At 40.0% G+C, this 22442-nt stretch overlaps 2 protein-coding genes across 2 annotated transcripts; both read left to right on the forward strand.

Moving 5' to 3' along the window:
• Positions 1-5083: 5083 nt before the first annotated feature.
• Positions 5084-11337, forward strand: LOC113022965 (bactericidal permeability-increasing protein-like). Its single transcript, XM_026168958.1, has 17 exons — positions 5084-5375; positions 5451-5525; positions 6525-6635; positions 6728-6842; positions 6945-7076; positions 7161-7316; positions 7430-7493; positions 7831-7891; positions 7970-8061; positions 8163-8339; positions 8422-8481; positions 8558-8725; positions 8809-8876; positions 8961-9003; positions 9078-9141; positions 10432-10508; positions 10656-11337. Exons 3-17 carry the CDS (start codon positions 6533-6535, stop codon positions 10692-10694), a joined length of 1419 nt encoding a protein of 472 aa, XP_026024743.1. The 5' UTR covers positions 5084-5375; positions 5451-5525; positions 6525-6532; the 3' UTR covers positions 10695-11337.
• A 6058-nt stretch (positions 11338-17395) lies between these two features.
• LOC113022968 (bactericidal permeability-increasing protein-like) lies at positions 17396-22417 on the forward strand. The gene is made up of 15 exons (XM_026168961.1): positions 17396-17498; positions 17591-17705; positions 17800-17931; positions 18005-18160; positions 18252-18315; positions 18995-19055; positions 19134-19225; positions 19327-19503; positions 19586-19645; positions 19718-19885; positions 19969-20036; positions 20121-20163; positions 20238-20301; positions 21351-21427; positions 21587-22417. The coding sequence occupies exons 1-15, from the start codon at positions 17396-17398 to the stop codon at positions 21623-21625; spliced, it is 1419 nt and encodes a 472-aa protein (XP_026024746.1). The 3' UTR covers positions 21626-22417.
• Positions 22418-22442: the final 25 nt, after the last annotated feature.

The raw sequence follows: 22442 nt of genomic DNA on the forward strand, positions 1-22442 counted from the left end.
CCGTAGCAAATTTTCAGCATTTTCGGTAGTTTACAACTTCATTTTGAAAAAACACAACACTGTCAAAATTCACTACGCAAGTATGTATCCAGTGGATGTGGTGAACTAATTGAAAGTGTACTTAAAGTATCCAAATCGAGACACGCTGTGAGGAGAAGCTCTGAGTGATGGGAAAGGGGTGGGATTAAAGGCTTTGCACACACCTGCAGGTGTTCCAGTCACACCCTAACAGGTTTAACTAAGATGGGGAACTGAGGCGAACGCCAGTCAGGCGCAGTCTCTGCGTGCCTACACAGAGATGTCAAATCAGCAACGGCAAGGAGAAGCATTTATGTGGGCTTACCTCTGGGTGCTGTGCAGGCATCACTCACTCGGTTTGAGTCACAGAGCAGGTTTAAATAATAAGAGCCTCAGCAACAGTTGCTACAGGCATTCAGCCAGCATTCAATCAACTTACCCATTAATCTTTCATCCAGTAATTAGGCTAATTCATGTCACAAAAACTAAAGAGAATTACTGAGTTTGACAGAAACATTTTGTCTACTTTTCATCCTCCATGAAACAAAAGACCTTATTGTCCATGTGCCAGTGTTGATTCGTCACACACTGCAACACTGAAAGGGCTTTTTTCTCTCTTTTTTTTGGACAAGGACAACAGAGCATGAAGTGTGTGATCTCTTAAATCCCCAAGCAAGACCTCGAGGCACCCCTGCTGGCTGCAAATTAACCTACTTCATACCAGGCTCCGAATGCAGCGTGCGTGATAGTGTGAAACTAAAAGCTCGTCGGAGCTTGTTTTTCATGTGTTTGCTTTCATTGAGCTGCAGACTGGACCTGGAGTGTTGCAATTACATTAGATGTTGTGTAATTAGCTTGATTAATAGAGGCAGCAACATGGGTAATCACGGAAGCAGTTCTCCAAACGTGAAGACTGGGTTTATCCATAAACAGCATGTAAACATTGTAAATGTTAATGTTATTAAATCACAATCCCGAGGTTGTCTGAGGGATCCCCCTTTGAGAACCACATATAAAGTAATGTGTATGTTATATATACTTGTGACCACAAGATGTCACTCCAGTTCAGGAAGTCTCAGCGACAGCAGTGTCAGCCTCTCCTTGAAAACATGCATGACTGTGCTTTTGATTGCAATGTTTATGGGCTTTTCTATTAGCTGCTGCCTTTGAGGGTCACCACAGCAGATAATCTGCCTCCATTTCACTCTATACCTAACATCCTCCATCACACCAACCCATCTACATGTCACACTCATCAATCCCTACTCTGGCCTTCCAATTTCCTCCTGCCTGGCAGCTCTATAGTCACCATCATTGGCTCAGTACATCCACTGTCCCTCTGCACATGTCCAGGCCACTCAGCCTGAGCTGTCCCTCTAATATAATAATTTTTGGTCACTCCCAGTGAAACCTTCAGGTCTGCCACCTCCAGATCCACCTCCTGTCTCTTTGTCAGTGCTGCCGTCTCCAAACCACACATCAGAGCAGCTCTCACTACCATCTTGTAAACCTTCACCTTCACTCTTCTCGCTACCCTTCTGTAACAAATCACCCTTGACACTCCTCTCCCACCCACTTCACCCTGCCTGCACTCTCTTCTGTCTGTTGCTTTGGACGGTCGATCCCAGGTATTTAAATTCACCTGTCTTCACTGCCACTGCTCCTTGTATCTTCAGGTAATATGTTTTCAATCATCTTGCTATTTCAGGAGAGTACTTGGCACAGTGGTTAGCACTGTCGCCTCACAGCGAGAAGGTCCTGAGTGCAAGTTAAGTGCTAACTTTAACTGTCCGTAGGTGTGACTGGTTGTCTGTCTTTAAGCCCTTTCACAAACTGGCAACCTGTCTCCCACCATATGGCAGCAGGGATAGGTTCCAGCTTCCTGTGACCCTGAGTTAAAGAAGATGGATGGATTTGATTAGCTCCATATTTCTTGAGTGCATCAGTCTTCTGTTACCTTACACCTGTTTTGAGAACTTAAAGCACTCTAAATTACACCACACCTGTATGAAGGGATGTTCTACACTGACTGTCCAATGGCCTCTCAGAAAAGGAGAAACATTGTATCAGGGTCAGTTTAGGAATTAGGAAAAAAATCAAGATGAAGCAAAGTTTTGAATCCATTTCAAAGACATCATGCCACTAATGAAAATGTGTTATTTGTTTTTATCTCAGAGATTATCTAGTAGCTCATGTTGAACATAGCGGAACAACTCTACATTCCTTTTCTGTTTTTACAGTGAGGTTTCACTTTAGCTTCAGTCTATCCTGATGTTTTTAGTCTAAAAAGTCTTAAAAGCCACTGAATGGTACTTACACTAAACATCAAACAGTAGAAAGAAACGGTTGTGTGTCTAGCTTGTGAACGTAGTGCATTTAGCAGATAAATATTTCCTCAGGAAGTTGGTAGGGAGCAAAAATAGGTGGCATAGGTGGCAGGTGGCAAACGCTCCCAAAGGCAACAACTTAAAGGTGTGTAAAACAAGTTTCTGCTACCACCAAGTGGACAAAAGCAGTTACTAGAAGTTTGATTTTTTTTGTCACCTCACCTTTGAGTTCAGGAATAACAGTGAAATTCTGCACACAAACCAGTGACAGGAGCAATTTCTGCAGAGCAGCTGTGACTGTGCCAAAAGCATTTAGAGCAGTTAAACTGTCTCCTGTAGTAATAACGAGTTGTTTCACTACAGTTATAAAAACTGATGCTTTTTTATGCTAGCAGTGCGTACTAATCTAAGCTGCTTGCTTGAACCCTTCTAAGGCGTCATATACACAGTTTCATTGAGGGTTTGTGGTTTTAACTATAGTCTGTTGCATATTGAGCAACCGTGTGAAACATCCCGTCTAGCGGCCGATGTTATGCAAAAAAGTGATTTCCAATGTTTTGTGTAATAATTATGTGTAACGTCTTTGATAAATTGGTAAATATATTACATTAAGGGGTTATATATAAATTTATGATAGGAATGCTGTTTATGGATAAAAATGACTTGATATGATTTGTTGAGATATGTCTGATGCATATTTTACAGATTATAGGCCCGCCCTTTATAAAGGAGGAAACAGGGGAAATCACATTTTAGCACAACGACAAGACATGGCATGAAAACAAAAGCTTCCACTTCCCCGAGAAGCCACAGAGAAGAGGGAAAAAAAGTGTCGTATTTATTATTCAGCAGATTCACAAATTCAGAAGTAGAGAATCCTCAGGGTGAGCCAAAGTCAGAACAACCAACAAACAGAGCTGTGCATCAATACCAGATCAGATGACCTGCCTGAAAATAACAAACCAAAAAACATGGGCTTGCCTCCCTGGTCCGTGAAAACAGTTACAGAAAACAAAAGGCAGAACAGTGCTGCTTACTTGTTCTCTCTTGCTAGACACAGAACAACTACAAGTCTCAATTATCTCTGCTGTGGCTGATTGAATCAAAGAGAAGCAAATGAGCCATGTTGGTTCCATATATAGGGGTGGTCCTCAGGTTGGAGCTGGTCCTCTGCAAGCTGTAGTGTTGCCACACTAATTATAGCCACTCCATTTAAATGCAGATGTCTTCACAAAACAATACACGAGAAACACAATACGGGTCTAACACAGAGTTTGCCCAGCAATTTAGATCTGAATTAAATTCATATTCATTGTCTAATCATCCAAGTATTTGCTGATGACATAAAGTTTCAGGTTGGAATAAAGGAAATGTTTTTGTCTACAAGCAGCGGTTTAAAATCAATTCAATTCAGTTTAATTTATACAGGGCCAAATCACAAATCACAGTCACTTCTAGGCGCTTTATATTGTAAGCTAGAACTTACATTAGTGCATACAGAGAAAAACCTCAAAATCATATGAGCAAGCGCTTTGGTGACAGTGGGAAGGAAAAATTCCCTTTTAACAGGAAGAAACCTCCTGCAGAATCAGGCTCGGGGAGGGGAGGCCGTCTGCTATCCAGCTGTAGGTGGTGAACTTTAAGAAAAATGACAACAATTCCTTCAGAATGTGTGTCACAAGCTCTTCATGTGACTGTATTTCCTTCTATGTCTTTACTTCGTGTGTTGCAGTTGTAGGCACTTTAGGAGGAATGCTGTAAACTAATAATCCACCCAACATGCTTTTTCTCCTGTCAGCACAATAATTCGATTCTCTCAGACTTTAACCCCATGGCCCGCTGCTATTTTTTACCTCTTCATGCTGCCTCAGATTTCTCACTGTGTAAAAGTTCAGTACTGTTCAGATTGTAAGCGATGTCCACGTTGCTTTGATGCTCCATAAAACAGCAGTAAACACTGAATAGCGTACGAATCATTGTGTATAATACTAGCCGCTGGTTTGTGTGGACCAAAACAGGTCTGACTGGATGCCACCTTGCTTTTTTGTACCTCCACCAATCAGCAGCAAGCAGAGTGTTTTCTTCCCACTGTAAAGGTTTTACACAATTGTGTCAGTTTTCAGTGAAAGGCTTCCTGTTTTCAGACAATAACCGCAGTTACTGACCAGCTGCTGTGTGATGACTTTGTATTTTAAACATAAACAGCAATTCAAAAAGCAGGAAGCAATTTCAGTGGTTTTTAAATGACAAAGAAAATATTGATGCACGTCATGACCAAACAATATGATATAGTAAACTTTTTGGTTGTGTGGTTATCACACTGGATTTTCACTGAGGAACCATTTCCTGGTCTCTTCTTCTGTTTTTGTTTTTTTTTTAGAAAGTCGAAATGTGCATTTACAGTAAAAGTACAGTAAAAACACATGTGGTTATCTACTCAGAGCAGCAATTTGAAGAGTATTTTTTGATAGCATGGAGAGTTAAAAGGTTATGGCAGTCACAATAAGCACATTAATACTTTAGTTATAGCCAAAATTGTGTTGTGTGAGATCCCACTGACTTTAATAAAGAGTCCAAAATCCACCAAGTTCATCTTTGAGTCCATTTGAATGCTTGAAATTCACTCAAGGGACTGATAACTGATACTGAGTCCACAAGGATGGAGTGGAAAGCAGCCTTTGTCTCTTTAAAAAGCCGGCCTGGCAGCTGAACACATTCAATAATTCTTTGAAAAACATGAGATGAGGAAGTGGGAAGTTGAGTTGTGCCTGGTTCTTGTGTGGTACTTACTGTAAATTCATGCAAGGAACTAAAACACAGACATACCTGCAAAACAAGAGGACAAAATTTCAAGGACATCAAGTTCTTCAAACAATACCAAGCTTTACAGTAGTTGACTTAGTCTGTCTTTAAAATCTCTGATAATCTTTAACTTCTACACTGTTAGTCTTTTGTGAAGAAATGATAAGGGAGTGGAATGAAATTCAATAAAGGGACATTGCAAACGGCATGTTTGCTTATTGTTGCTGGGTGAGTTTCTTTGAGAAGCTCAGTTCCTGATTAAGTAAGTGAATTAGAGCGCATGTGATTCTCTTCCTCTTTCAGTCTGACTCTTTGGCTACGCTGGCACATCGTCTGAGAAAGGGCAAGCTACGTCTTCCGGACGAACTGTTGCTTCAGGTAAGAGTGAGTGTGGGTTAAATGTATATGGCAGCAATGTTTTCTGAGTTGTAATGCTTAATCTCAACACAGATGGTGCAGGCAGTTAACACAGATCTCTCAAAGGGTAAAATCTGAAAGGGTACGTGGCTACTCTACTGCAAAAAAGTTATATTTAGTCTCTCAGTGTGCTTTGGTTGTTGTTATAAGGTTTGACTTGTAAAGACTTGTTATCAGTTGAGCAAACTAGTGTTGCAACTCAGGTTAAGACAGATGTGGTTTGTATTGAGTGCACCATCTCTGAGTGTTGAAAACACTGAGATCTGCATTCAGATGAAACATGAAACATTCTTGAGCCAAACTGACAACATTGAGGATGCTTTTTTTTCACTGGGTATAAAGAAAGGTTTTGGTTTCTAGTGTGGGCTGTAAAAACCGAATGATCTTCAATAAAACAACAAAAACAACCCACATTCTTCAGACAGTCACACTTTACATCACATTATCATATTTTAGACTTGCACAGAGTCCAGATCTGCCATCCACACATGCAGTGTACTAAAGTTCAAGCAAAGTCAGCAGCAAAAGTGAAGTATGAGTTAGAAATGGTTAGCTTTATTTTGGTTTAGTGGGGAGAATGACACGCTGTAGACAAAAAGCATGTAACTGCTCTGGTTTAAAGCTGTATGCACATCTAGCTTGAAACACGCAGTGCTGGTAAAGATGGTGGACCATCTTTATGCCCTGACAATCAGCCTAGGTTGATATAGCTCAAGCTCACCCTGCTGACCTCTCAGGGGACATGTGGTTTCATGTGAAGCAATGACTGTTAGCTCTTTCAATGAAGCATGAAATAAACTGCTTTATACTTCTCCTCCACTGCATAGTATTTCAGTAATGTTGTATTTGTACATCTTCTTTAATTTCTTTCTTTCCAATCTTTCTTCACAGTACTGCTCTGTCTTCTGTTGCTCTTGCATAAACAGGAATTTTGCTGATGTTCTTGTCCTTCCTTTCCAGCTGCTGAGATGTTCCTGTGCTGTTGGTTGGGTCTGGTGGCTCTCATCCCCACAACCTTAAGCACGAATCCTGGAGTAAAGGTCAGGCTGACAGAAAAGGGCATTGAATATGGTAAGGTTTGTGTAAAAATGCTTCATTTTTAGAAAAGCACTGATTTCTCCAGGATTTGTTCATCAGATTCTTTTTTCTTTGGTTTTTCTTAGGCAGGCAACTTGGCATGGCTGTCATCCAGCAGAAACTCGGATCAATCAAAATTCCAGACTTTTCTGGGACAGAGAAGGTGTCTCCGATTGGAAAGGTTCAGTATAGTTTGTCAAAGTAAGCCACCAGATTTTTTTTCTTTTGTATGTGTTTAGATTCTGTAGCAAACTGTTATTTTGTCCTTTTCCTTCTTTAACAAAAAAACATTAATTCCTCCAGTATGCACATAGTTAATGTGGGCTTACCAAAGTCTTCAGTGGATCTGGTGCCAGGGACTGGAGTCAGAATGTCTATAGGTGATGCCTTCATCAGTCTGAATGGAAACTGGAGGGTCAAGTACCTGCGAATAATGTGAGTGAGGTAACATCTCTTCTATAGGGAAAATAATTTGGTTGCTTAAAAATATAATATCTGATATCCTTTTTATTTTACTAGAAAGGACAGCGGGTCTTTTGATTTGGATGTGAATGGTCTCAGTATCGCTACGACCATCTCCATCAAGAGTGACGAGACAGGCCGACCAGCGGTCAGCAGTGACAGCTGCTCAGCCACTGTTGGAAGTGCAAAGGTCAAGTTTCATGGTGGAGCGAGGTGAGAAACCCAGCTGTGAGGGAGAAGGGTTTTACTATTTTACTTCATTTTCTTGACAAATGGCAGAATTTCTCTAAATCCTGCTGTTATTGTTTTTGTTTGTCTTTTGTTAGCTGGCTGTACAATCTCTTCACAACATTTATTGATAAGGCTCTGCGCAATGCACTCCAGAAACAGGTGAGAGCAAATCAGCTACTTGCAGCAGAAATCCAGCTCATGCAACTGACCAGAAGTGTCTGCTAGTGCACAGTGTCTCACATTATCTTTTACTCTGAAGTAGAATGAATATATAATATAAAAGGTGCATCTACAGATGTGCCAAGCTTCACTGTTGGTCATGTACATTGATTAATTAATTTTTTCCACAACTGCTCTTTTGTTTGAAACATTCACCAAAGGTTTAATTTTGAAATGCCACTGTGAGCCTTTAATGATGACTTTCTTCGATACAAATCACTGTCTCCAGATTTCTTCCTGAAAATAAGGTTCTTCTTTTCACTACTTGCTGTTGCAGATCTGCCCCCTGGTGGCTGATGCAGTATCTGATTTAAACCCTCAGCTGAAAACTCTCAATGGTAAAGTATCCTGTTTAGTTACTCAATCAGCTGTTTCACTGGTGATGAACACATGAGTGAGCTTCTGTCTCTATGCAGTCTTAGCCAAGGTGGACAAGTATGCAGAGATTGAATATTCCATGGTATCGTCACCGACTGTTTTAAAGTCCTCGATAGATCTGAGCTTGAAGGTAGAGAATTATGCAACACTACATTTTTACAGGAATCCAAAGATATCACTTTATTGTTTTTAAAAAATCTGGAGCTTTTTTTTGTGGGTCTTCTTTCTCAGGGGGAATTTTACAACATCGGGAAACATCAGGAGCCTCCGTTCTCACCAGCGGCCTTTTACCTGCCACCCCAGAACAACAACATGTTGTACATCGGCATGTCTGCCTTTACTGTCAACTCTGCAGCCTTCGTCTACAACAATGCTGGAGTCCTCAGCCTGTCCATCACTGACGACATGGTAAACTGCTGCCTCCTGAGTCTCATACCTTCTTTTCAGGACATCAAACTGATCTCCAACTTTTCTCACTTTGTCGTGCCAGATACCAAAAAGCTCTTCAATCCGACTCAACACCAAAACGTTTGGAGCCTTTATCCCACAGGTGACAACACAATTTGGTATATTTAAAGTATAAATGTTTGGTAGCTTGTCATCTGAATTTCTTCTTTCTTTGCCAGATTGCTAAGCAGTTCCCAGGTCTGATGATGAAGCTGCTGGTGAAGACAGTGAAAACCCCCACACTGACCTTTGAGCCCAACAACGCAACAGTCCAGGCCACCACCACAGTGACGGCCTTTGCCATCCAGCCCAACTCTACTCTGTCGCCTCTTTTTGTCCTGAACTTGGTAAGTTACCCAGCTGATATGATCTTAAATTGTCTTTGTGGTTTTAGAAAACCATCTGAAATGAACCACCATTGCCTTGACAGGAGGCCAGCGTGAGTGCCCGTATGTTTGTCAGTGAAATGAAATTGGCTGCAGCTGTCACCCTCAACAAGTGAGTTAACTGGCAAAGAAAAATAGGGCCGAGAGGTCTTTGTTAAGATGAACATCACGTTCTAATTTAGTCTAATTTGCACAGAATGGATCTGACCCTGGACAAAAGTTATGTGGGAGACTTTCAGGTAAGAAGTGCGTTTCTATACAATAACAGTCTGAACCATCAGCAACTCGAACTAACCCTACATCTAACCTACAGGTGGGACCACTGGAAAATGTCTTTCAAGGGGTCCTCAAATTGGTGGTGATACCTGCTGTTAATGGTGAGTTCATCCTCACTTTGAACTCTAAAGAGGATTTTTCACCAAAAGTTCCAAAAAGGATTTCCATTTGTATTTTCTCAACGCTTCCAAAGTCCTGGGGAATATTATACAAACAACTTGAAGGACCTACACAGAGCATGCAATGAGCTTTGCAGACGAATGTTTAAATACTCGAGTTTAATACTGACACTGGGCAATGACTGTAACGTGGAATAACCACTCCTGACTTCACAGTTAATGATGTCTCCTGCAAATCGTTGTCATTACTTTTTACTTGAAAAATCTCTTGGGCCTATCCAACTAGCATAATCCACATCTTCATGTCGAGCCAGTTTGGGACAGCAGTAGAACAGACCATAAAAAGCTGCGGTGCAGACCCAAAAGCTCTGCCAGGGTGTGTAGTTGAAAACATTGGATCGTTATTATCAGTGCATTGAGTAAAACAGCCCTCCAGAAATGTACTGCTGATGTATATCCACTGTGTGGGTACTGGTAGGCACAACGTAGCAGAGATGTGTTTGTTTTTTAAGAAGAGGTCCTTCTTACGTGGTTTAGTGCTGCTGTAAATGATGTTCATCAGCAAGATGCTGTGGCCACGTTGCTTATCTGTGCTTCTCGTATTCTTCTATTCTTTCTCTGTCTCTGTGCGACAGAGAGACGGGAGGCGCTGGGTAGCTTGGAGATTGTTTGGGATAAGTAAGCAGGGAAGTTGGATAGTGCAGTCTTCCCAATGAGCCAACATGTCGCTGCCATTTAGGGACTACCACACTCATTTCACAATGAATGAAATTCACCAGTGAACTTACTTTAGCATATTCCACAGTTCGCCCACTCTCACCTCATCAAACAGCCACAAAGGTTTTTGTGCTCGAATCACAAACTTTCCTCAGCAATCACCTTACTCTGGATTCCTGCAACTGATTCTTCTTCCTCAAAGTGAAACTGTAGAGTCACCGTCCCTGTTCTGATGCAGTGAAAGAGACATGCAACTCTGCCCTATGAGAAAACCTTGAAAGAAAGATTAAGCCTAATTAAAATCTGGTCAAGTTTTTACTTCTAGGTGGAGTTGCAGAAATGTGTGATTGTAACTTGAACATCTCCATGACTGGATTGGATTTGTAAACTCACTGATTTTCCTCCTAACGTGTATTTTAATGTTGTATTTCAGTAGATGGCAGTAGATCCATAGATTCCAAAACATGAGCCGTCTAATACAAGTACTTCCTATTAACAATAGGCCACTTATAAAACTGTGAAAGTTGATCTAAAATTATGAATCTTACTTTACAGCCCAACTTGCTAAGGGATACCCACTGCCCACAATTGGAAAGATGAAGCTTATGAACACCCAGCTTGATGTGCTGAAGGTCAGAGATACTGATAATGTGTTTGATAAGTTTGTTTAAGGATGTTTGTGAGCTTAGTGCTTTTGTTTATGACATGAGATCTAATTAGAAATCTTGACATTTCTAAGAGAGATTTTCTAACTCAAAGCTGTGAACTGTTCCTTCTAGGACTACATCCTGATTGGGACAGATGTTCAGTTCAGCTGAACTGCACTCCTGAAAACTCCCAGGAGTCTTTTCTGCATTCTGGCGTCCTTCCATGAAGACACAATTACAGTCAGAGTACGATAATCTGACAGAAATTCCACTAAAACCCCCCAAAACAAAAAACAAACAAACAAAAAAAACAAATGAGAATGAGTATTACTTCTGTCTGATGACTGTTTGGACATCATTTGATTTTTAAAACATATATTATATATTTTCTATGTATTGATTTTGCGAACTTTTGTGATAGGTATATAAACAGTTGATACCGACCTAATCTTTTCTTCATTATGACCTGAAACCAGTGGCTGAGCCGATAAACTCATCGGGAAGGTTTGTACTGATGTCAAGGGTATGATTCAGTGGTCCATTTTGTTTAGGAAGATCCTGAGTGAGTGAAGCAACCTGGAAGTCTCTACATGATGGCCATAGCTTCAGAAGGGTTACAAACATTGTAACAGTTACAAAATAATCTAACACACTCACACAGTCCTGTTAAAGCAACATTTGGACAGGCATTTCACTTTTATTGTTACAGATTCAATAAAATCTGTGATAAAAAAAAAAAGTAACTTCCTGTATGCAGATTACTGAGATCACTTTATTTCTGCTCTGTTTCATTAAAATAAAAGTGTTATTGAGGTGTGTGTGGTTCATCTCTAAATACTGATCATAGAAAGTTAGTGTTTTAAAAAAAAGAGTCAAGTTTGGGGGGTTTAGGTTTGAGCTAAAGCACACATCCATTCCAATAACATCTCCACCTCTCACGCCAAATAAATCAACTCATATGAATAACTTTCACAGCCACAATACACATGGCATAAGGCCAGCCCCCCACTTCTATCCACAACTTTAAAAACTGTCACAATGGTAAACTCAGATGTGTGAACATGGACAGAAAGACAGAGACAAACCTCAGTTTTTCACTAATTAGCAGTTAATAAATTCACTGATCTACAATAGTTTTTATACCACTGTGTTAGCAAGCCTTACCTCCCTTTCTGACATATTTAATCTAAGTAATCGGTAATGAGTCAGAGTCACAAAATGAATCAAATATATTTACATATTCAGCACCAAACAGTTTATAATAATTGTAATAATTATATTTAAAAATATAAAAATGTTTATTATGTAGTTCACAGAGGCAGGAAGCTTTCTGTCCTTCTCTTGGAGGAATTTGCTATTACACTAGAGCGCATTAGCAGGTTTCAAACTGCATTAACACACATATTACTGTGCATCGTGTTTTACCAGACATGTTTCAACAGGCTTTCTACACTGTAAACAAAATCTGTAATTTACCAGAATTTTTTAAAATATATTTTTTCAGAAATTTCCTGTTATTTTTAAATACATGAAATATCATTGAATTACAAAAAAGACGTGAATTAACATGTCGAATGTACAATAACGTGAAAAATTGCACCTGTAAATACAGATGATTTATTTGCAGATGTTTTTGTAATTTTACATAGATTTGCTTGTTAATCAACTTCTATGTTATGTAATTTTGTGTTGTTATGGCTATGTAACATCAGAAAGTATTAATAGACTGTCAGTTGGTAGGTATATTTACAGTAATTTCAGTCTGTTTTATAATAGTCATGTATCTTTTGTCATTATTTCCCCTAAATTGGTAAAATTATAGAAAAGTAATAATAACAGAAATACATATTTTATATTATTCTTAAAATAGTCACAAAATAAAGTGAAGTGAGATTAAAGGCTTGCATCATTAAAATACAATCAATAGCATTTTAACCCTTTCACTCATTGTGGTCACTACAGTGGACAGCTATTCAAAGGCTGTTTTTTTGTATTTGTATCTGTCATGGTCCTGGGTCGGTGACCCAGCGCTTTTAGTTTGTTATCATTTTCTAGATGATGATTGTTTAAGTTCTGTGTTATTTTCGATCTGCCTCTGAGTCTGCGTCTGTATCTGTCTGTCTATGGTGTCACCCCATCTGTTTGTGAATCTGTCTGTTTAGTTCAATGTCTTGTCTGGTTCCATGTATCTGAGTTTCCTGTTTTATTGTGAAGGTCCGTGTCATATGTGAGTGTGATCAGTTTACGTTTCCCCTGTCCCGTCAGCCCAGATTTCTCCCAGCTGTGTTGCCCTCCTGTCTCGCATCCCCTGATTACTGGTGTGTGTATTTAAGCCCTGTGTGTTCTCCTGCCTGTTGCCGGTTCGTCTGTGTTCCGCCGTGTCAGTCTGTGTAACTCTGTGTCAGTCTGTGTCAGTCTGTTACCCTGTGTTCCACGGTGTCCTGTTCCTCGTCTGCGTCTCTCTGCTATTCATCATCCGTTGTCATATGCTCCCAGGTCTGTTATTTTAGTTCTCCCAGTTTAGGTGTCTTTAGTTGTTTGTTATGCCCCACTGTTTGTTTGCCACTACACCTCTGTAAATAAAACCACCGGTATCTCATCCACTGCCTGCATCTTGGGTCCTCCTTCTATATCCACACGGCTCGCCTCGGCAGCCGTGACAGTATCAGTGTTGATGGTATACTTGCACATAAACCACTACATAAGACACTGATGTGCACTCGTTTGTCAATTTCATAAATTAAAACACATGTTGTCCACCTAAGTGGACATGTAAAAAAACTCTTTGAAAAGTACATTTTAAAAAATGTAGTCTTTTTTTCATGCCTAAAGATGAATAAAAAATCTTGATTGAGGTTGTCATAATTCATGCATGACAGGTTTAAATATAACAAAAATTTAAATACATTTTCTGACACTAAAAATATCAAAATATATTTGAGTTTTTTCAAATATAAAAATATCAGAAAGAAGTAAAGGTCGAAGTCGGGAACCATTCTGCAAACACATTTGGATTCTGCTTTTGAACAGGATCAAAGAGTGTAGGGCAATCACTCTGCACTGCAACGTGAAGACCAGTTAACTTTTAAATCCGCAAAGATGCAGGGGGGAAATGGTCTTTACATGGAGAGGTCATTCTGGAACAATCACAGAGGCACAGTGTGGAACATTTCAACTTATTCAACATTTTTTTTTTATCTTTTTTCAAATAACAAACAACAGGGATCCCAGGGGCTGTGTTGTCCGGGGTGCTTTGGTACCCCGGCAGGGTCTCCCATGGCCAATTTGTCCTAGGTGAGGAACCACACAAAGGTTCAGAAGACCCCTATGAATACAATATCAAGGAAACAGTTCACCCTGCCCAGGATAGTGTTACTGGGGCTCTGCCCTGGAGCCAGGCCCAGGGAGGGTGGGCGAGGGCGAGTGTCTGGTGCCCGGGCCTTAGTCCTTGGGACCCGGCTGGGCACAGCCTGAAAATGGGATATGGGCCTATCCTCCTGCAGGAGGCGCCATAGGGGTCAGGTGCAATGTGTACCGGGCGGCGGCATTCTCTACTTTGTACATTTGTCAATGAATGACACCATTGTGTGAGCGAGAGAAAAGTGAACTAGCAATACAACAAAACTCATCAATAAACCAGGGCAGATAATGGTTTGAGCATGAGCTTTCTTTCATTAGTGGCAGTTTGCAGATTGATAAAGAAGTGAAACCATATTCTCAAAATCCAAACAATGAATTAGTTTAATGCAAACCATGTTAAGGCTTTACTGAATCTTTTAGCAAATTTTTATTAACCTTAAAAAACATAAAATAAATGAAAACATAAAACAAAACATTAAAAGATAGATAGGCGCGACCCTTTGGAAACATCCCATCAAATCAATAAAAATCTAAAACTTTAGATTAGTTGGTTTTTATTTTGTTTGTTTTATGTCATAACATGAAAAGTCAAAAATTTATTGTAAATGAAGGATTATAACAGAATTGACAGAGTTAAAAGTTAAAAAAAAGAGATGGTGAGATATTCTGAACGTACTATTAGTACATTTCGAATAACTTATCATTACTACTCTATATCTTAAACTTAGCAGTAACTATGTAGGTAGGAAGGAAAAGAAATGCGTAAAGAAATGTGTGGCTGATGGATTTGCCACTTAAAGACTCTCTAATGGAGACTGTACTTGAGTGAGTGAGAAAAACTCCATCTGTGGTGTAAACGAAGACCTGTTCCACCACTCCGACACCATACCCAGTACATACAATATTAACATTAACAATTTTTGGTAGAAAACAATAAGGGAAGCGCACGGTGGGGCGGGACCCATCGGTGTCAGTCTGGACTCTGTAGTACCCGCTCAGGAATCTTTGGCGTTCCTGCTGCAGTAACGAAAAGGAACAAACAGGTTAAAAATGCTCCAGTCATTAGAGATCAGAGGACAAACATTTAAAGCTGAAGTGAATACATGACAGTATTTTTTTTTCTTGAAATATCCACCACTGATGCTTACAGCATTGTGATTACTCACCTCTTCCTGGTCAGCCTCCTCTCTTCCAGGGTTGTAAAAAGAGGTAGAAGATTGGTTGGACCACATGATCTTCGTTTATCTGTGTTATGTGACGGCTGTGTGCAAGCAGGAGTGGTAGGCCACCCAGGCCAACCCGCTGGACACGCCACTGCAACCATGGAAAAATTCAGGGAAGGAAAGTATTCACAATTTGAATCAGGTGAAGGAACAAAAATGAACCCTACAAGATCAATCAGCTAAGCACTGTGGATGAGGCAGCATTCTGAAATTGTTGTTGTGAAACCAACTATAACTCGTTTCAAAGGAGGACTAAAGTTCCACCATGAATCTATAAAAAAAGTAAACCAGACTGTACCATTAGGCTGCTTACTATATCACACTGTCTTTATCCCACCTAAATCTCTATGACCAGTTATGGTGCATATACTTATCAGATGTGTCAGCTAACTATAAGTATTAAACCAACTCTTCCCTCTCATGATGTTGAGAGGAGAGTGGGTTTGCTAGCTAAGCAAAAGCAGACTGAGGTGATGTTAGCGGTTTTAAAATACCTGAACACGATAGTTGTTCAGTATGGTTCAGGACCCAGATTAATAGAGGAAAATCGATGGAATAATTTAAATTTATTACTTAACCTAACCTCTTTAAGCATAAAATAACACCTGTTGTGTTCACAGTCAAAAGTGACCGGCAATATTTTATTTGGGTATTTGATCAGTCCAGGATACGGTATATGTCTTTGTCCTGTGGTCACCTTGTGACATTTTCAGCTAAAAGCCCACCTTGATTCTCAGGTGGGGATTAAGTCCAAGTCTTTGACTTGAATGTGACATCAGCATCAGCATAGCCATTATCTACATCAGTGGATTCGCCCTCATTAGTCATTTCTTGGTCTGGATTATATTCAACTTCTGACACTTCCCCCTCTAATCCATCTTCAGCGTCAGTTTCCTGGCTTCTCTTTCTCCTCACCAGTGTGGTGATCAAATGTGTAATCACGAGCCTCACTCTATATCGACCTGCCACGGTGCTGCCAGCTAGTGCTGTGAGCAAGGCTTAGAAAACAACGAATCATTTCTATTAATGGGATTATTTTTGACCAGGAACACCAAGAGTGTAAAAATGCTCAATAAAATACACAAAATGTTATGCAAATTAATCAAATTTAGGTTGTGGGTTGACATCCTCTTTGTGGAGAAAGTCACAGAATCTTAAGTCTGTCTGATCAAATTAACAACACTTTTCAGACATAAAACTATTAACTAAGTCAAATTTGACCAGAACACAACACAAGGGGGGCTAGTACAGGAGTAACGGCTCCCACCAGTGACGCGCTCTTTGCAAATTTCTCGTCATTGTTTTGCCAGACAGTCTTTCCCTGTTAACAGAAATTGTGTGAGCCTCCGATGTGTGATGAAAACAGGATGTCAGAGCAAACCAGCCAGTTCTGGTATTCTCTGGGGAATTCCAATGGATACATGGTGCTGGGCTGCAAGCACAAGTCCCGCTGCACGACTGACAGCGTTTGTTCTGTTCCTCATTGCACAAAGCAGCCGTCACTAGTCCTGCTCTCCTTGTTTAACAGCATATCTCCTGGTATCTCTGTCACACTCTTGCACTGTGTCTTGCAGTAACAATGACACTAGCAAAAAGCAAAAGTAGAAAAAAATAGGATGGATTAGGAGAGAGCAATGGTGTTTGGGCACCTTTCCTAGAAGATGGGCAACCGTTTCATTCAGGTTCACAGTCGCACCTGTACCTGTCGCCAAATGCACCTACAAACATCTTCAGCTGTCTATAGCACCAGGATAACTTTTGATGTTCAGTGTGACTCTAAATTTAAGGTGCTCTCGATTTCATAGCTAGATGTCTTTAACTTTTTCTAAGACTTAATGTTAGAGGTTTTTTGTATAGCTCTGATTACAAATTGTTAGTAGTTTTCTGTTGTGGTTTATTTGTTAACAAAATTAAATGTTGAGACACATGAACTAAGTGTGTGATAACTGTGTTGTCATTGTATAACTAAACTTCATCATTATGTAATTTGTCATTCAATCCTGTCTCATGTGGAGCAATGGCCGTTAGCTCTTTCATAGGCTTTCACTCTAAGCAACCCGAGGAAGTGGTGAAATAAACTGCTTTGCATTGCTGCTCCACTAAGCTCTGTATGTCAGGACTGTTGAATTGGTACATGTTCTTGTAAACTGTCACTAAAAGAAGAAGCTGGATTTTATTGCGCTCCAATTTTTCCCCATAGATTTCGTAAGCAGAAGCTTAGCTTCTTCTGCTTTTGTGCTTGTATAAATATTCCTTGGTCTTCTTATTCTTCATGGCTCAGCTCTGAAGATGTTCCTGTGCTGTTGGCTGGTTCTGGGGGCTCTCTTCCCCGCAACCTTAAGCATCAATCCTGGAGTAAAGGTCAGGTTGACAGAAAAAGGCATTGAATATGGTAAGGTTTGTGTAAAAGCTGTCCTCTTGCTCAAAAAGGACTGATTTCTCCAGTGTTTGCTCAGTAAATTATTTTTCTTTACATTTTGTTAGGCAGGCAACTGGGCATGGCTGACATGCAGCAGAAACTCAATTCTATCCAAGTTCCAGACTTTTCAGGGAAACAGAGGGTGTCTCCGATTGGAAAAGTCCAGTACAATTTGTCAAAGTAAGGCTCCAGTTTGTTCAACATGTCTCTAAATTCTGTTACAAAGTATTTTGTCCTGTTTCCGCTTAAACAAACAAAACACGAATTCTTCCAGTATACGTGTATTGAAGGTGGGAATACCAAAGTCTTCAGTGGACCTGGTGCCAGGGACTGGAGTCAGAATGTCTATAGGTGATGCCTTCATCAGTCTGAATGGAAACTGGAGGGTCAAGTACCTGCGAATAATGTGAGTGAGGTAACATCTCTTCTTTAGAGAAGTAATTTATCTGCTTAAAAAGATATTTTTTCTCTTTTACCAGAAAGCACAGCGGGTCTTTTGAATTGAATGTGAATGGTCTCAGTATCGCTACAACCATCTCCATCAAGACTGATGAGACAGGCCGACCAGCGGTCAGCAGTGACAGCTGCTCAGCTGCTGTTGGAAGTGCAAAGGTCAAATTTCATGGTGGAGCGAGGTGAGAAACCCAGCTGTGAGGGAGAAGGGTTTTACTATTTTACTTCATCTGCAGAATTCTTCTAATTCCTGCTGGTTTTGTTTTTTGATAGCTGGCTGTACAATCTCTTCACAAGGTTTATTGATAAGGCTCTGCGCAATGCAATTCAGAAACAGGTGAGGGCAAATCTGCTACATGCAGCAGAAATCCAGCTTACACACTTTACCTGCTAGGTAAGGTGTCTGCTAGTTCACAGTGTCTCACATTATCTTCCTTCATTTGTTACTCTGAAGTAACCGGATAATGATGAAAATAAAGAAGTAAAGATTTATTGGTTCGGGCTTAGCCCGCAGTGTTTCAAGATACTTTGATTTACCTCCAAAATATGGAAACCTTAGGAGCCTTAGATATGCACTGAAAGTCAGAAGCAGGGAGGAAGGGAGGCAACAAACACAAACCAAGCTACACTAACAATGTAGCCTAATTGAAATCATGAAACAAGCTGTATGTGGAATGAAACGTTCAACTGCAGCAGCATTAAGTTTATCATTAAACAAACACATCATCATCTCTTTGCTTTCCCAGTTAGAAGGATTTTGTTTGTTCTCAGAAAAACTTGTGTATGTTTTTTCATTAGGTTATTTTAAGCTGCTACATGGAGAACTGTGAGCTTCTCTTAATGGATATCCATGTTGCTCATGGATATCCATTAAGAGAAGCGATTAAGTGATTATTTAACATCTGCTCTTTTGTTCACCAATGTTTAATTTTGAAATGTCTTTGTGAGCCTTTAATGATGACTTTCTCCAATACAAATCAAAGTCTAACACCAGATTTCTTCCTTCCGCTTTGCAGATCTGCCCTCGGGCCACCACTGTAGTATCTGATTTAAACCCTCAGCTGAAAACTCTCAATGGTAAAGTATCCTGTTTAGTTACTCAATCAGCTGTTTCACTGGTGATGAACACATGAGTGAGCTTCTGTCTCTATGCAGTCTTAGCCAAGGTGGACAAGTATGCAGAGATTGAATATTCCATGGTATCGTCACCGACTGTTTTAAAGTCCTCGATAGATCTGAGCTTGAAGGTAGAGAATTATGCAACACTACATTTTTACAGGAATCCAAAGATATCACTTTATTATTTTTAAAAAATCTGGAGCATTGTTTTCTGGGTCTTCTTTCTCAGGGGGAATTTTACAACATCGGGAAACATCAGGAGCCTCCGTTCTCACCAGCGGCCTTTAACCTGCCACCCCAGAACAACAACATGTTGTACATCGGCATGTCTGCCTTTACTGTCAACTCTGCAGCCTTCGTCTACAACAATGCTGGAGTCCTCAGCCTGTCCATCACTGACGACATGGTAAACTGCTGCCTCCTGAGTCTCATACCTTCTTTTCAGGACATCAAACTGATCTCTAACTTTTCTCACTTTGTCGTGCCAGATACCAAAAAGCTCTCCAATCCGACTCAACACCATAACGTTTGGAGTCATTATCCCAGAGGTGACAACACATCCCAGTCATTTTATGTGACGCATTCTTGGCAGTTTTTCACATGAAATTCTTTTTTTCTAGATTGCTAAGCAGTTCCCAGGTCTGATGATGAAGCTGCTGGTGAAGATGGAGAAAACCCCCACACTGACCTTTGAGCCCAACAACGCAACAGTCCAGGCCACCACCACAGTGACGGCCTTTGCCATCCAGCCCAACTCTACTCTGTCGCCTCTTTTTGTCCTGAACTTGGTAAGTTACCCAGCTGATATGATTTTAAATTGTCTTTGTGGTTTTAGAAAACCATCTGAAATGAACCACCATTGCCTTGACAGGAGGCCAGCGTGAGTGCCCGTATGTTTGTCAGTGAAATGAAATTGGCTGCAGCTGTCACCCTCAACAAGTGAGTTAACTGGCAAAGAAAAATAGGGCCGAGAGGTCTTTGTTAAGATGAACATCACGTTCTAATTTAGTCTAATTTGCACAGAATGGATCTGACCCTGGACAAAAGTAATGTGGGAGACTTTCAGGTAAGAAGTGCGTTTCTATACAATAACAGTCTGAACCATCAGCAACTCAAACTAACCCTACATCTAACCTACAGGTCAGCGCCCTCAATAGCATCTTACAAGGGGTCTTCAAATTGGTGGTGATACCCACAGTTAATGGTGAGTTCATCCTCACTTTGAAATTTAAAGAGTGTTTTTTTTTTCACCAAAATCTCCAAAGAGGATTTCCATTTGCATTTTCACAGCAGCTCCAAAGTTCCAGGGAATATTAGACAAACAACACGAGGGACCAGCAGGATTATCATTTTTAGCTACATATGTCTGGATAATTATTAATATTGTATTGTGTAAAACAGACCACCAGCTCTTACTTATATGGAGACTATTCTCATTCCTTTTCTTTCTTTCTGTTGATTTTATTTACGCTATCAGCTCATATTTTATAAAGTCAATAAGTTTATGAAATCGGAAGAAGTTCATTATTTACCTCTCAGGTGTTGTTAAGAATTTAAAACATAAAAGATAAAGTTATTCAAGTAATTTACAAGAATCCAGAATACTTCCACCACAGTACAGGAACTGTACTCACCTACCTTCACTCCTGCTTTTATTGGAGATAAAATATCGGGAATTTCAGGAGTGGGACCACGCCTCCAAATATGCTCCTCCTGGTTCTCATCTATATACGTTCCCCCAGTTCTAACAGCTGTTCGTTCTCATTGACGTGTCCCACCCTCCCTCCACTTTTCAATTCTTTAACTTCTTCACTTCTGTTTAGTGCATGGGGATAGAGCTTGTACTGGTCTTCTGAATATTTTACCATTTATTTTAAGATTCTACCCCATTTTCTTATTGGGGAAATCATAAAATGTTCCAAAAATATATACCTTTGAATCACCTTCAGGGTCATCTCCTTGTGCATCTCTTTACCACTTCTAATGAGTCTGCTGTTTTTAATTTGCACTGTGGGAGTCTATTTTCTAACAGTTTAAATGAATGACGTTCATCAGAGACCTTACTTTAACACATTCCACTGTTTTCATCAATAATTTTATTGATGTCAGTATTTTCCTTAATTGAATTTGTGTATGAAGTTACATTAGGTGGAATGATTCCAGTGCATGCTATGTAATACATCTATAATATCATTATGACATTCTGCCACATTTGTGAAATTGTGGTCTAAAATTATGAATTTCATTTTGCAGTCCAACTTGCTAAGGGATACCCACTGCCCACAATTGGAAAGATGAAGCTTATGAACACCCAGCTTGATGTGCTGAAGGTCAGAGATACTGATAATATGTTGTTGTTTTTTTTAATCGATTTCATGCATGTGAGCGTATTGCTTCTTGTATATGACATGAGATCTAATTAAGAAATCTTGACATTTCTAAGGAATGAGCAGATTTTCTAACTCAAAGCTGTGAACTGTTCCTTCTAGGACTACATCCTGATTGGGACAGATGTTCAGTTCAGCTGAACTGCACTCCTGAAAACTCCCAGGATTCTTTTCTGCATTCTAGCGTCCTTCCATGAAGACACAATTACAGTCAGAGTACAATAATCTGGCAGAAATTCCCAAGAAAAAGCTAAATAAGTATTACTTCTGACAGCAGTCAGAATATTGTGTTTTCTATGTATTGGTTCTCCTCTGAAGTTAACCATTTCTATATTTAGTGCGTATGGACTTTTTTAATATGAGTGAAATGAGTTGCCTAGGACATCATCAGCACACTCATCAGCAAAATGTCTTCTGAGCTCCAGTCTATAGACCACTTTAGGACTGCTAGTCTTTTTGCAACTGCATGCATCCCTCTGTGGTGGGTAGAGATTAAAAGAATATAAATATAAGCTACTTCCACATGGTTTTATGGGTGAAGCTACATGACATTAATCTTAGCAAGCAGCATACAGTTGCCAGGCTAGCTGTAACCAGGCTAGCTGTAGCCAAGCTAGCTGTAACCAAGCTAGCTGCACAAATATGACATGATTCATTTGTAACAATAAGTATTTTGGCAAAAGAAAGCTAAGCTACTACTTCAGCCCTGCAATTAACCTTTTTCTCTCAAGACTACATTTTGACATATAAGTCAGGTTGGAATTTACCTTAGTTGGGATTAGAATTGGACTGTAGAATTTACCTTAGGGTGTCGTCCGGCTAATATTAGCTAACGCTTGCTTCCCCGTTTGCTTTTTGTAAGTTACCTTACAGCATGTTCAGACATTGGCAATTTAGAGTGCTTAATAAATGACAAAGTCACATAAAAGACAATGTGTCTCCTTATGATTCAATGATC

The sequence above is a fragment of the Astatotilapia calliptera genome, chromosome 5, assembly GCF_900246225.1.
Source record: "Astatotilapia calliptera chromosome 5, fAstCal1.2, whole genome shotgun sequence".
Taxonomy (NCBI): domain Eukaryota; kingdom Metazoa; phylum Chordata; class Actinopteri; order Cichliformes; family Cichlidae; genus Astatotilapia; species Astatotilapia calliptera.

Coding starts and splice junctions, on each gene's coding strand:
- LOC113022965 (XM_026168958.1), top strand. CDS start 6,533: ATGTTCCTGTGCTGTTGGTTGGGTCTGGTGGCTCTCATCCCCACAACC. Junction 8,482..8,557: donor TTGGAGCCTTTATCCCACAG/GTGACAACACAA, acceptor TTTCTTTGCCAG/ATTGCTAAGCAGTTCCCAGG. Junction 8,726..8,808: donor CTCTTTTTGTCCTGAACTTG/GTAAGTTACCCA, acceptor TTGCCTTGACAG/GAGGCCAGCGTGAGTGCCCG.
- LOC113022968 (XM_026168961.1), top strand. CDS start 17,396: ATGTTCCTGTGCTGTTGGCTGGTTCTGGGGGCTCTCTTCCCCGCAACC. Junction 17,706..17,799: donor GTCCAGTACAATTTGTCAAA/GTAAGGCTCCAG, acceptor GAATTCTTCCAG/TATACGTGTATTGAAGGTGG. Junction 20,164..20,237: donor GTAATGTGGGAGACTTTCAG/GTAAGAAGTGCG, acceptor TCTAACCTACAG/GTCAGCGCCCTCAATAGCAT.